The sequence below is a fragment of the Pygoscelis adeliae genome, unplaced genomic scaffold (genome assembly GCF_000699105.1).
Source record: "Pygoscelis adeliae isolate BGI_AS28 unplaced genomic scaffold, ASM69910v1 Scaffold122, whole genome shotgun sequence".
Lineage (NCBI taxonomy): Eukaryota > Metazoa > Chordata > Aves > Sphenisciformes > Spheniscidae > Pygoscelis > Pygoscelis adeliae.
In genome coordinates, this window is record NW_008824358.1 from 6,394,094 (window position 1) to 6,409,011 (window position 14,918).

The following is a 14,918-nucleotide window of genomic DNA, read 5'->3' on the forward strand; positions in this document are numbered from 1 at the left end:
GGGGTTGTTTAGCCTGGAGAAAAGGAGGCTGAGGGGAGACCTCATCGCTCTCTGCAACTCCCTGAAAGGAGGTTGTAGCGAGGGGGGGGTCGGTCTCTTCTCCCAAGTAACAAGCGATAGGAGGAGAGGAAACGGCCTCAAGTTGCACCAGGGGAGGTTTAGATTGGATGTGAGGAAAAATTTCTTTACCGAAAGGGTTGTCAAGCACTGGGACGGGCTGCCCAGGGAAGCAGTTGAGTCACCATCCCTGGAGGCGTTTAAAAGATGTGTAGATGTGGTGCTGCGGGACACGGTTTAGTGGTGGACTTGGCAGTGCTAGCTTAAGGGTTGGACTTGATGGTCTTAGAGGTCTTTCCCAACCTAAAAGATTCTATGATTCTAAGATTCTATCTCGCAAAATTTAACCGTGCTTTAGACAGTAACCAGAGTAGATTGTTAACTAAACCTGGAAGTTCAGGCTGCAATACCTGACTAGTACAGATACCTGGCATAACTTTAAATACTTGATGAAGTACATTTTAATTGTTAAACCCAAAAGTTCATTTTGCTTCTCCGCGATTTAGTTTTAGTTGCATATAAAGGTTCTCTTATGCATGGAAAACTGTTCTAGTTATGCAGAAATAAAAGGGAAAATGGCAATGGCTATATTTGTGTGGGGGTTTTTGAGCATAAAAGAACATTTCTCATCTCTAAAGGTGCATCCACACGTGACACCCGGTGCAGGTCTACAGCAGAACTGGATGGCATCTTGTCAAAGCTCAGATCTGCAGAACGCCCAAGATCTGGTGCCAGACCAGCCTCGATCAAGTACTTTATCATCCACTGCTCTTACACTGCAGTCAGTGAAACCCGTTGGCCGCTGGATGACATCGACCTCCCTGTGGGAAGCAACATACAAGAAAGATGCGGTCAAAACTCAGCTAGAGCTTGGAGAACTCCAGAACAGTTTGTTACACCCTCCATTCAATAATGTTTCGGCTCAGGAACGGGCACATCCTGACTTGGCTCTTAATTGGAGCACTGGAGAACAGTACGTATAAACAGGCTAATTCTTGCTCTGCAAATTGTGCAGTCTTCAGTATCTACACTTCAGCTGAGAATTAACTAAAAAAAAAAAAATTCTCTTTCTTTCTCTTCTGGAAAAAAATTCTGAAGTAGCCTGTGGAAACTGATATTTAGACATGGATCAAACTTACGTAACTTACAGTCCTCATTTCAGTTTTTAATTCCTTTAACCCTGTGTTTTAATTGTAACGACTAAGAGGAAATTCAGTGTGTAACTGAAGTAATTATTCAGCATTGCTGTCCCTGCATGCCTGAAATAAACGACAGGACATGCTTAGTTCATGCAGATCCCATACATTACATCTTGGCCATGACGGTTTCCAGAGAAGAAAAGAAGTGCTTGCATTTATCCTTCTGCACTCTTGCTTGTGTGACTTAGCTAATACAGGAAACAGAATTGGGGGGCGGAGGAAGAAAACCTAGGTTGGCAAAGCAAGCATGGCTGCGTAGGCTTGGCCGACAAGAGGAAATGGAACCAGTTGTCATTCACTCATATTATGGAGTTACTTGGAGGCAAACTGTATCCAAGAAGAGTATTTAACGCCAGCATTTCAACCTTTTTAAAGGGCTCTGCTGCCTTTCAAGGTTTTATACCTGTAGCAACTGTATGAGAAACTTTCTGGGGGCAGTCCCTAATAATGTTCTAAAGGGTCTCTGGCTTGCTTCGTTTGTGTGACTAAAAAGAGTCATTCATGGGGGGGGGAAATAGGATCACTAGTTGCTGCCTGTCTGGGATGTTTTCTTTGTTCTAGACTGGGAAATGCCTCCTTACTGCTTAGAGTGCATTACTGCTAAGTCCTGAACTGAAGCTGGAATTTAAATAATAGCTTTTATTTCAAGCTCATGTTCTTAATCTTTCCCTTGAAGGCACCCTAACAAGGGATCCACTGGACTAACTACTTCTGTGGACGTGAAAGAAGGTAATAAGCCAAATTTTGATAAAGACTGATGCTATTGGTATGACTGTTACTGGCTGGGGATTAATAGCATGTGGCTACTAGTTCCAACCCTAGCTAAGCTTTTTGATTTTCCTAACTTCATCCCTGTATGTTTGGGCAATGCCCCTGTGTCCCTTCCAGGGAGCCAGTCCCTGTTTCCACCTTCTGTGCAATTCCTTTTTGTTTGAGCTCAGCCGGGAGTTCGCTGTTTGTCCTTGGTGGCTTCCTGCCTGCTTGGCTCTCTGTGTCAGAATGGGTCGTTCCTGTGAATTGAAGACGGAGTCCGCAGAGGCCACCCAGCTGTCCAAGGTCCCTCTTGCCCTTCAGGGCAGTCTCCCTTGGGAACCTGCCAAGCAGATCTCTGAACAAGCCAAAATCTGCTCTCCCAAAATTCTGGGTTGTCACTCTGCTACTCATCTTGTTTACTTCTCTTACTAACATTTTGCTAGTTACTGAAACGTTAATAAACAATCCCGGGCTACTTCAGAAATGATCTCGCTGTTCTCGTTTCTAGCATCTAGAGTTGGAAATTCTTCCTTTGCTTCTGGCAATGCTTCTCAAGCTACCCCAAACACCTCGCTGGGAGGAGCGATGCAGGCAACACCGTTCAAAGTGCAGCCTTCACCTACAGTTCATACGAAGGAAGCGTTGGGTAAGCATCTGGAATAGCGTGCTAGTTTCACTGGAGTTAATGGGATCTTGCCTGGTAATCTTAGTGGAGCCGAATACGCAAGGAGGCTATCTAGTGATGGGCATGTGCATCATGCAATCAAAGAGGAAAACAAAATTAAATCCGTACTTTTCTTTTGCAATTGTCTGGATGACCCAAAGCTTTTGACCAGAAATAGATGCTTTGATAACGTCCCAGCAGCCGCATCCTGTAAACTCCTGGATAAGTCACTGACGGTACACCTGCCAGGCTGCTTTGGGCAGCGTGTGCTCTGAGCTGCTCTTGTCAGTACTGCCAGGGACTCCTGTGTCCGAGGTGATGACCTACAATGGACTACTGTGGAAGAATGTGAGGAAGTTAATAAGTCAACTCTGGTTGATGTTGAGCTTCCCCCAAAGCTGAAATAAGGGTGACTTATGCAAAAGGTCTTTGATTATTTAATGGACATTGTTAATTCTAAACGTTGCTTTTTCAAAATCCTAAAAGGGAAATTGCAATTGTAATTCTAATGTCAGATGTGGAGTAATAATAACCTGATATTGGTTTATCCCTTTTGTACTCTTCTGCCACATTCTTCTGTTTTGATAGTAAACCTGTTAACCGCTACCATGTAGTAAACTGCTGCAGCTGAATATATATCTGTAAAAATAATAATAAAAAAACCAGCTTGTGATATTCACTAGTCTTCCAAATGTCTAAGAAGATAAAGGAGAATTTGTTCCTTTAGGAGAACTTGAAATCCTATCTTGGAGAGGGAAAAAAAAAAAAGGCCATGGCGCCAGCAAGTATGTGTTGGCCAAGTTGGATCTTCCAGTGTTTGTTCAGTTGTCTGGAGTGTGCAAATGCAATATGAAGAAGTAATTGGTTATTGGCATTTGACAAATGATAACAATTAATGGGCATTTGATTTGACTACTACACAATGGAAGAACCTCTGAAAATTTCTTTCACTGGGGGTGATATTTTTGTGGTTTTTATTTCTTTTTCAGGATTTCTCATGGATATGTTTCAAACACCCATCTTGCCCGAAGCATCTCCTCTTGAAGAAAGCGAGGAGCAATTTGAAGTCTTTTGCAGAAGAAGTGGTAAGTACTACTTATTTTTTCAGTCCATGATATTTCACTCCTTTATTTCCTGTTTACCCCTCCCGTCAGTCCTCATAATTTTGAGATAAGTAGTTGTTTGATTAGGTGTGGAGTGAAGAAGCCACTTCTTCCCTGATAACGAATTTAATTTACCAACAGGTTCTAAATTTTGATGCACAGTCTGAGAACAGCAGAAGCACTTTACTGTTAGCAAGCCTCTTAATGTGCGTATTAAACACGTTGCTTCTCTGTAGAGACTTCTCTGGTATTTGAACCCTGACTTTGAAAAGGGCACAGCTGGTGCTTCATATGAGTAAAGCTTTTTCTAAAACATTTTGCAGGCTGGGTGTTGGCATCTGAACTGCCATCTTATCGTAACAGTTAAAATTGTCTGAAAAGCAGGCAGTAGCAGTGGCTTACAAGGGTGAGCACAGAGATATTTCACAACTGGTCAGATGCAGCCGAGAAGGCTTCTGTACTCCTGGCCAGTCTTGGTTGTTTTTGAGATGGAAAAAACTGCCCCGTTTCCAAGAGCTTACAGGAGGGATGAATTGAGTGGCAATTCTGAGGATCCTCCTGGCCTAGCTGGATACAGCCATGACCATCAGTTGCCTGGTTAGGGGTGAAAACGTGACTGTTTATATAATCTTATTGGGTGAAGATAATATTGGTTATCCTTTTATTTTTAAGAGCCTGATGGAAGTCTGAAAGCTAATGTTGTTGCCCCTGTCCTGCCTGCATTTTCTATCTTTGAAGATGAGAATGAAAAAGAGAACAGCGGGTAAGGAGGGAAAAAAGTAATAGCCGAGTTCAGTTTATTAAGAATTACATATAGGATTGCTTCTATTCCATACAATTTTGCTGTGACTGTATTTGCAGTAACAGGATTGGCTTGAATACAATCACTAGCAGCTCAGTGGAAGTGGCATGAGAAAGCTGTAGTTGCTCCTCTGTGGAATTGCGCAACTTTCCTGTTTGGACAGTGTGCTTGAGATGCTTAATTTTCTGGGTAACTGTGGATAGCTTGTTTCTTCGAGCTACTGCAACTTCTCTAAGTATCTGCAAATGGGATTCTTTAAAAAAATAATTAAAAACAACAAGTCTTTGTTACGATCAGTCTGCCTGGGAAAGTTCCTGGGGAAAAGCTATTCTAAACTACCTGTTTTGTCAGGATCCCGCAGCATAAAAACAAGCCAGAAGAGCCCAGAACTATTGGAGGACGTCCCTTGACTGACTGTACAGCGGGTACAGAAGTGAGTGTTTGGTCTCATTGCAAGAATTAGCCTTGAAAATGGGTTACGTAGTTATAGGGGATATCGGAGGCGGTTGTATTTACCTTTGTTCTATCCCGATCCTGAGCACTCTTATGAACGATACCTGGCTGAAGTCTAGATACCCCTTCCCATTTCCTGCCAATGGGACGAGCTTTTTCAGTTGTTCATTTTCGCAAAACTTCTAGGAGCTTAGTAGTGGAGACCTCTTTCTCTAGAACAAATCCGACTGCGGTTGATATGTAGATTTGGCATCTGTTTGGAGGAGGAAGGGCAGGGAGCAAGAGACACTGCATGTTCTAATAACCACCTAACAGTTTTCATAGCCAAGGAGATGCGTAAAGCGCCAGGCTGCTTGGGTATAAGCGATCGCTAAGTAACGAGACAGGCTTTTTCAGACTCTTAGGGCATTTTTGTTGTCTAGCATTTTGCTGTGATATTGATTATTGCCAACATTCAGGTCCGATACAAAACTATGTAAACCTGTGGTTTAGGTTATATTGCCATTCTTTTATTTTTCTAATGTTGTAAGTTGACACAGGCAGACTCAACATTATTGAAACTGACTGCAGAGGCTGCTAGTAGGTTACAGCGCAGCTCTGGCAGGATAGTTTTGATGGCTTAGTTTTAAATCTTTATATATTTTTTCCTGTCTAGGAAGAAACAGGGACACCGGAGTTCTTGAGGGATGATTATACGGTGTGGAATGTACCAAGTAGTAATAAGACATTAGCTCCCAGTCCTAACAACACAAGAGACTTTGCACGAGCTGCCCAGCTTGTATCAACACCATTTAATTACCTGTCGGCACATTCACGACAAGCTTTGGAGGACAAAGGTAAAATAATGAACACTTCAGGTTGAGAGCATCTAATTCAGTACTAGGTAACTCCATTTCTGTGCCCTGGTTACCTCGCAGGCCTTGCCAAATGCTGCGTAGGTATGGCTCCCACTGCTGCCGCTTCTGAATACAAACTCCTTGCAGAACAGCAGCTGGGAGCACGGGCTGGCCAGCACGTAAGCCTTCCGAGAATTTTTAATTGGGGGAATAAGAGAAGGTGGCGAGGGACAAGAGGGACTTTGCCTGTACTGCAGAACTGCTGTTCTGAACTGTTCCAAGGGGTTGTAAATAGTCAAAAAATTGACTGAAGCCCCAGCACCGCCTTCTTCTGGGGGCACCTTTACGCTTGTCTGCCCCTCTTTAGTCTTGGAATACACTCCCTGAAGAAATCAAGCTGTTGTCTTTCCTTATATATTTTTAAAATAGGCTTGTTCAGTCCTAGCTCTTGTGATACCTTAGCAACTTTCACAGCTGCAGTGTGACTTAACCTTCTTGTCTTGGTAAGAATACTCTAAATGTGCTTGCCTTTGGGGAAAATAAATATTTGCTATTGTTGCTACTCCCTTTGTTCAGCCTGTGGGGATGACGTGCCGCAAATGGATTTGGAGTTTTCTGAAGAACAGCACAAGCAGACAAAACCGAAGAAGCTGAGGTATGTCATGACTTGCTGAGATTTTTCAAGGCTTGAGAGTGCTAGGCAAATCTATGCCTGAGCAGGCAGGTCTGCTGTGCTGCTCTCGATTCAAGTTTTCCAGGTGATCTAGAGCTGACGTATTTGTGTCAGACTGACTCTGCTTAGCATACGGCTCGGCCCTTTGCGGAGTTAAATGAGCCTGAGTATGGTGATAATGCCCCTGAAAATGCTCCTACGATTTCAGTTTTCTGACACGTTTAAATGAAAAGTTAACTGTCCAGAAAGTTTTAATGTCTGTGTGTGTAAAGCTACTGCTTTCTTTTCAATATTGGCTGAACTTGTTGGCCAATGAACTTGAAAGTTATTAGACTGTGGGTAGTACGATATGACCAGATCTTATTTTCTTAAGAAATGTCCGTTTTGTTCATCTTAATGTTGGTTATGGCCAAAGTTGACACATTTTTGCTTACTGAAGATGCAAAAATACCATGGCAGTACTGTCAATTAATAATATTTTGTTTTAAATATGTAGCCCTGCTCTTGAACACATTGCAGGACAAGGAGAGCTTCAAGGAAATGTCTTGAAACAAGGAAATGGAATTCAAGGAATTGCTACAGCTGCTTCTCAAAGATCACATGAGCAGTCTGCCACGAGCAGAACTGAATATTCCTCGTCTTTTGGGGTGGAAAAAATTTCCCATGAAAAGCTGTCTGGAGCTGGGCAGGACAGGACAGCCCGGAGTGCGAGAGCTGCAGGTACAGAACATTGCCTACAGTTTTCTTCTGTCAAGTCCGAGACCGGAGCAGTGTCACGTTCTTGCAGCAGTGCTTTGTTCCAACATGAAGGTGGTCACTGCAGTGAGCGAACTGGCTTGTGGCTCCTGCGAGGAGATCGCTGCGTATGTACGAGTGATGTAAGGAAGGGCAAGTGTGGGTCGTACCTGTATTATGTGATGCCAAAGATATTCTGAAGTACGGGAGTACTCGGGAGTGCCTAAGGCTTCTTTGCTAGTTGAGGCTCAAATACTTCCGAAACATCTGTCTTCCTGGGCAACTTTAATAGGGAAGACACAGGTATAAAAGCTGGATTGTCAAAATTGAGGAATACTTAACTTAGCCCCCTTTGATTTTTTTTTTGTGCTGTTTTTTTTTTTTAATAAGCTTGTGTTACCTCTTTGAAATGACATGTTTCTTATAGCTCAAATATTTTTCTTCTTTCCATGAAGTCCTTGTTGAGAACCCTTGGGATAAGGAGTTGATTTGCAAATTCTTATCAGAGCTTCCTAAACCACTGCACACCTATGCCAACTACTTTGAATGGAAATCCACTCTTCCGCCCATCAAACTGAAGACAGAACTCCCACTGGGTAAGAGCTACTTCAAACATTTCACTTCAAGAAATGCTTTAAAGTTTTTCTGGGAACCTCTGAAGTATTTTTCTAATTCAGTTTACTTGCGCGTATATCCAGATAGCTTCCAGATTATCTAAACCTCAGATTTGAAATTAGACCTGTGGGGGTTTTTTGTTTGTCTTTTTTGATTAGGCATTCTGAGTAGGGAATTTTCCTAATTTTCCTTTCCTAGTGAACTGTGAGACAACTCTCAAACTTTGTATAGAACAGCAGCAGTCCCGTGTCAACAAAATCTGTATGACAGTAATTGCAACATACTTGTATGACTCAAACATTAGTGTTTACTTTTTAAGGAATGCACTTTGGAATTTGATTACTTCCAGGGAGTCAGACTGAAATAGAAACACTGATTTTTAGTATGTGGCACTTTGCAGCACCCATGTTCTCAAGAGTACAGGCTCTCTTCTATGGAAAGGCTGGCTAGCAAGAAGAGACCTCTAGAGAAAGACTAGCGTTAGGGTTAAAGCGATAACTTGTATATGGCTGGTGCTTTTTCTTTTTTTTTTTTTTTCTTTCCCCCCCTTCTCCGAGTGGTGATGTCTCTTCTGTGAAGTTTGTAAGCAGGACTTAATGTTGTTAATCTCTTAAAGGTTCCAGCTCGTTCCATGTGGACTGCTTGGTTGGAGAGGGAGCTTTTGCTCAAGTCTATCAGGCTTCCATTTTGGATGCAAGTAACCCAAGAAACAATCAGAAAGTAATATTCAAGGTAAGTAGTGTTGAGTCAGAATAGCTCTGCTGGAAAATTCTGGAGTCTTATAGTAATGACACCTACCCTGGGGGGATTCTGCTGAGTTTTCTTATTTATAAATATGAAGTAAAGCGTATGGGTCTGTCCTCAAAGCCTTGTTCAGACTGAACGCTGTGATGTCTGATTCATTCTACATGGGAAGTTACTTATCCTCTTGACCCGACTTGCCTCTTCATCTTTTCTTTATAAAGTAGTCGCAAGTATCCTAAGGAGTCAGAATTACAGCCAGGCTATCTTTCTCAGCTGAACAAAGGCAGCTACTTGTGCAAGTGCTCTTAGTCCACAGCGAGTGAAAACGTGTGTGGATTGATGATAAAATTGCTCTCGCTACTAGGTCGCGCTGAAAGGGCCACTCTTTTGTTCCGGATACATTGCCCACTAGCTTTCCACAAGCGTTTTTGCACTTTGTGCAGCCAGCCTGTTTGGTGGCCGCTGGCTATTACGTAGGCTTTGCTGGGCGATACCTCTCTGGTCCAGTTTTATTAATAAACACACTCTGTCTGGATGGCGATTGTAGAGTGAGCGGTTCCCTCTCTGCCCCGTCCTCTTCCAGGCTGCTTCAGGGCAGGAATGAGCAACAGATGATAGCACGTGTTTACATCAGAACCGCTGCCAAAAGGAAAGTCTGCGCGACTGCGAGGTCAGCTTAGCCCAAGAGGGTTGTACGAGGTCACGCACATCCCCGCATCTGCTGCCGGCTGAGAGGGCACGTGTGCAGTTACTACAGTCTGGCTGAAACGTGGTTATGTGACTGAGTTGACACACACGCACAGCCTTAGCCTCTCCACATCAGATCTTTTTTTCCTACCTTTGGAATCTTTTTGTGGATCTCTTCTGCAACATTTAATCTTTCGGCAAAAATCTTTTTAGTGTAACACCTTAACTGAGAGCTTTCTAGCATGTAAAGGTCACTTAAGGGTTTTTTTGAGCATCAGGTATTCAGTGTAGCGGCGGAAATAGTAGGGGAAGGAATCGGAAGGGTTTTCCTGTTTTGACTTCAAAGCCTTCTCTCTTATACAAAATGTCTGCTGCCAGCAGAAACATCAATGTTGCAGGAAGACTGACATTTTAATAATACAAAAGAGCGTATAAGCCAGAATGGAATTGCGGTGTGTAATTGAAGTCTTGATTCAAGAGGATTAATCATTGAGTGTATCGACCTGAGGTTAATTACTGTAGATATAAGTATTTTATTTGGTCAAGAGGAAAAACGCCTCGTCTGCCGCTAAAAAAACCAACAAAAAACCCCAACCTGAGAAGAACCTCTGGCTTTAATGCTAATGGATTTCCCTAGTAAATTAACTTTTTGGTTACAGGTCCAGAAGCCTGCCAACCCTTGGGAGTTCTATATAGCAACACAACTGGTAGAAAGGCTCAATCCAAGTGTACGCCATCTCTACATCCACTTTTATTCTGCTCATTTCTTTCAAAACGGAAGCATTTTGGTTGGTGAGCTCTACAACTATGGAACGTTGCTAGTAAGTGTAATCAGCTTATGCTCTGGAACATCTATGTTCTTTTTGGAGCGCTATTATATTACGGTATTCAGATGTCTCCTTTACTCTCCACTTTATGGACCTTCGTTGTGAACGTATTCTGGGTTTATCAACATGGACCTGTAACCCATATCAAGTTGTTTCTGTGTAGCTGATGGTTCTTCGCTATCTTTTTGTTTACAGAATGCCATAAACATTTACAAAAAGCTTCCTGAAAAGGTGATGCCTCAAGCACTTGTAATCTACTTTGCTGTAAAAATTCTTTATATGGTGGAAGAGCTCCACAGCTGCAAAATCATTCATGGTGACATTAAACCGGACAATTTCATACTTGGAGAAAGGCAAGTATTTCCCTTTGCTACCTGAGATGCCAGCATATCGTGATATCGTAGCCTTGATACTTATGTGATCACTTCTTGTCATCATGGTCAAAGGTTTCTGGACAACGATACGTGTGACATAGATGGTCTCTCTCATGGCTTGACGCTCATTGACTTGGGCCAGAGCATAGACATGAAACTCTTTCCTGAAGAAACGGCATTTACTGCAAAGTGTGAAACATCTGGATTTCAGTGTATTGAAATGCTGACGCAGAAACCGTGGAACTACCAGGTATGAGATTGCATAGACAGCCGGAACGTTTGGAGTATAGAAATATTAGACTTTTGCACCAGAGTTGTAGCTTCAGCTTGTTGCTTTAAAAACGCAATCCTGAACCCTCTTCTTACAGAGCGTGCCCTGTTGGCTCCACAGAGTGCTTTTCAGCTAACTTTTAGTGGTCTCATATGAAACTTGTTTATACTTTGTTTAGACAGACTACTTCGGCATCGCAGCAACAGTCTACTGCATGCTCTTTGGTACCTACATGCAAGTGAAGAACGAAAACGGTATCTGGAAGCCTGAGGGAGCCTTCAGAAGGTTAGTGCCGAAAAAGCTTTTCAAAACCTTCCCTTGTCTGGAAAGATGCGTCACTAGTACCAGGTTTGTTTGAGGTTAGTTTCTGTCAGAGCTTTCAGCGTTGCTTGCGTGCACTTCTTGATGCCCTAAAAACTGGGTTCGGTGCATGGGAACCGCTTCATAGAATTCACTGACTTAGTCACAGGAAGTGTTTCAGCAGTGCACGTGGCGAATTGCACCGCCGAAATTCGGCGTCCTCAGCTATTTGCTGCCTGGAAGGAGGAAGCAACAACTAACGAGGAAAAAATCCCACTGGTTCGCGAAGCAGCATGCCGCAACGGAAGCTGCGTTGTGTTACAGCGATGTCTGCAAGCTGCTCCAGCCTCTAACTGGGGAGGGAGCGGGGTAAATACGGGAAATAGTATTTTAACAGCTTGAATTTAGAAAATTTTTTTATGTTTTTGTTCCTTTGCAGGCTTGCCAACGCTGACCTGTGGAAAGAGTTCTTTGAGACCATGCTAAACATCCCCAATTGCCACAGCCTGCCTTCTCTAGGAGTTTTGCGCAAAAGGATGAAGGACTTGTTTTGCAAGTCATATGCAAAGGAAATAAAGTTCCTTCGGAACAGACTTGTTGTGTTGCTTATAGAACACAAACGGTCACGAAAATAAGCATTTGGTTTGCACGGTTACTGGGGACTGGCATTTTATTGGCGTGAAATCTTTTTGTAATAACTTGTTTTAAAAATAAACGTTCTTGGGGTTAACTTCAGGAATGATAACTTGCGTCTTTCTATGCTTTTGTGGAAAAAAATTACACTGAATTACTTGTTAATTTAACTTGTCCAGTTTGGGAGGCATGGGCATGCTGGAGACTGTAGACAGTTGTTATAATATTGTGTATTTCTAAGGGGGGTAAAAAAGCTGGTGAAAAGTAGCGTACTGATGAAGTAATTGCTTTCAACCTCCCCTGGGATTTTTGAAAAAGCCCATCGAATCATTCGTGTTGAAGGGACCTCGGGACGTCAGCTGCTCTGACCTGAAAGCAAGGTCAATGCTGAGGTCAGAGTCCCACTACAAAGAAGGGTGAACAGAGCCTTTGGGGAGGAGCGAGCTGTGGGAAAGGGGAACAGAATTCCAGACTGAGACCCTACCGTCGTGGAAGAGTCCAGTGATCTCTTCTAAGAGAAGTGAAGACAGCAACTGGAAGTGAAATAGCATGTAACGTGGGCCACGAGAGCCTGAGCTCGTGTAGCTTTCCACACCTGATCAGGGAAAAACCCACGGTCAGGAGGTGTAAGGAGGACAAGCTTTCTGTGGGTCTCCCAAAAAAAACGCTGCAGATAATTAATGAACAGGAGAAAATGCTGTTTTAATTCGGTGACGAGACAAATGCGCCGATGAGCAACGGCGCTCGGAGTGCTGGTATCGCAGTTCTTTGAGGTTCACAGCCCTCCTGCTCTACCCTTTCTCTCAGGAGCTTCTAGGTTGAAAGAAACCGAGGTTCGCAGATTAGATTCGGATCAGATAGAACTGAAATCACACTTGCCCCTTTCGTTAAATTCACTTCTGACCAGCCACAACAATTATTGGAGACGGGGAAAACCAAGAGGCAAATATTCAGTTCCTTACTGGAATTGAAAGGGTTGTTTTCTGTTCGTTATGAGGTTTTGTTTTCCCTTACTGTGGCAGGATGTTGTGGAAATACTCTGGGAAAAGGCCAGGAAAGCCTTCCTTTAAAAGTGCCCCCTATTCCTTTTTATCTATTTTTACGTGTTTCTTAATTACAGCGGCCAAACACCAACGCACTGAATCGTTGCTGCCCACACACGTCGCTCACTCAAGTGTGCATGAGCTTGGCTTGACTTCACAGCTATTTTGTCAAACATTAAACGTCGAAACAACTTGAATTACCTGAATTACACAAACTCCGAAGAAATCCAGCTCCGCGGCGGCATCTTCCTTGACTTGGGAGCAAAGGCTGTGCTCTTGGGCGAGAAGGGACGTCGCTTCTTTGGAGCAGCGTCTCTGCATCGGCTCACACCAAGCAAACCGCTCGGGTGGAGGTTTTCTCTGCTCGCCTTGCTTCAAAGAAAAACCCGTTCTCTGCGTTCATTCTTGCAGCCGAACATTTAAAAGGGTGCCAGCAGCAGCTGGGCATGGCCGACAGGTACGGCAAAGGATGGACGGCACCCCTCCAGCTCCCCTTGCCACGGAGCGACTTTTCTTTTTGTTTCTCCGCATCCTTCAGCATTGCTAAGCTGAGGCTTGCTGCTAAAACTAGTCTCTGTGACCTTTCTCCGGAGCCACAGCTACGCTCACTCCGGCGGGCTTCCTAGCTGGACCCGACCTGCCTTCCCCCTCCTCTTCTGGGATCCCCATGTGGTGGCAAAAACTCCCCCGCTGCCCCATTTTGGGGCGAGCTGCGCCGGCCACGCCAAAGTTGCACCGCAGCTTATTGCTGCCTTCGCTCGAGCCTCTGTGGCTGCCGATTGACCTCGGGGATTAAATACGTGCAGGGCTTTGCTCCTCGCGGGCTGGCGGCGCTCTGCGTTGGTGCCTTACGAAAGGTGAATAGCGGGTGGCCGTCAGCGCAGCGTGCTGGCCGGGTGCCAGGATCGCCGGGACAATCCCGGCACCGAGATGCTTCTCTCGCTGAGGACCTTCTTCCCGTCCGTGGATAAAATGGGGAGCCGTAACCGGGAGTTATGGGACCCGGGGTGATTTGTAAAGAAGATAACGTATGGGGGAGAGGAGAGCCAGCAGTGCTGCACGGGGAAATTGGTGCTCGATGTGCGTGCGGCACGCAAAAATACGGCGTTTGGACTTTGTCAGCCTGGCTCTCCTGCCTACAAAACGTTTCCTCAGACTGCACGCAAGCGATCTCGGCCCATTGAGAGGCCGGAGAGCGCTCTTGTGGTGGCAGGCTTCAGAGGGGCTCCAGGGGAGTTCGCAGCCTGCGGGACGCAGTTATTCCTGATGCTGCCCTGGTTTATAGTCCTGCGAAAGGGATAGGAAAAAAGGATGTTTCATCAGCAGAGGCCCCGGGGGGAGGTGAAGGGCATTCATTTTATGCGTGCACCTATCCACAGGAGGGAGACAAACCACAGACTTTCATAAATCTCTCTGCCGCTCATTGTATTTCAGGGGTATTTTTCCTCTGCTTAAATCGTTCGACTTGAAAACCATCCAGCTCCGCAGCTGCCTGTCCACCTGCGGCCGTTTCGGGAGACCCGGCAGCACTGCTCCTTCCTCGCTCTGGGTAAACCTTTTCCATGTCACGCAGCAAGGCGGGATGTTTCCTTCCAGCAGCAGGGAGCGTCTCCCCGCTGCTGGGGCTCCTCTGCCTGCTTTTATGGCAAATAACCTCTTGGATTACCCTTTAACGCAGCAAGCTTTGCCTCTTGTTAGGCTTTCTGTGGCATATGGAAAAGCCTTCGGGTTTGAGACGAAGCAGCTGGTTAACAAGTCAGCTGTAGCAAGTTGCACCATGAGGCAGGTCAGCTGGAGAAACCTCCTTGTAGCTGGTGGAAATATAAACATTCAATGCTGGGGTTGCTTTTTTTTTCCCCCCTTCCTCCTCCATTTAATTTTCTTAGGAGCTGAGCTGGAGCCAGCTGTTCTCTGTCCATGCGAAAACCTCTGCCAGGCTCAAGTTTTTGGATATATAGTAAATATATATACATGTTTAGTTCCTCGTCTTATAGTACTCCGAAAAGTACTCCGCACGTGCTGCATTATGAGCACGATGGAGTTTTTTACCTGTGTGTTTGCCCCTAATTAATGCTAATTCCTGCCTGCCCCACCTCGGGATAGTGATTTTTTTTTTAGCAGCGGCTGGGGTACAGGTGTGGCCCCGCCA

At 44.6% G+C, this 14,918-nt stretch overlaps 1 protein-coding gene across 1 annotated transcript in view; it reads left to right on the forward strand.

The window, feature by feature from the left end:
* BUB1 (BUB1 mitotic checkpoint serine/threonine kinase) overlaps nt 1-11,728 on the forward strand; it is an 18,919-nt gene extending 7,191 nt beyond the window's left edge. Inside the window, exons 9-24 of the mRNA XM_009319644.1 lie at nt 696-1,030; nt 1,933-1,985; nt 2,518-2,655; nt 3,663-3,758; nt 4,449-4,539; nt 4,930-5,011; nt 5,687-5,867; nt 6,444-6,522; nt 7,037-7,260; nt 7,731-7,871; nt 8,507-8,622; nt 9,981-10,142; nt 10,344-10,501; nt 10,595-10,772; nt 10,972-11,078; nt 11,533-11,728. Of these exons, the coding sequence (XP_009317919.1) occupies nt 696-1,030; nt 1,933-1,985; nt 2,518-2,655; nt 3,663-3,758; nt 4,449-4,539; nt 4,930-5,011; nt 5,687-5,867; nt 6,444-6,522; nt 7,037-7,260; nt 7,731-7,871; nt 8,507-8,622; nt 9,981-10,142; nt 10,344-10,501; nt 10,595-10,772; nt 10,972-11,078; nt 11,533-11,728 (2,337 nt within the window). The remainder of the gene's footprint in view (nt 1-695; nt 1,031-1,932; nt 1,986-2,517; nt 2,656-3,662; nt 3,759-4,448; nt 4,540-4,929; nt 5,012-5,686; nt 5,868-6,443; nt 6,523-7,036; nt 7,261-7,730; nt 7,872-8,506; nt 8,623-9,980; nt 10,143-10,343; nt 10,502-10,594; nt 10,773-10,971; nt 11,079-11,532) is intronic.
* The last annotated feature ends 3,190 nt before the right edge of the window (nt 11,729-14,918 follow it).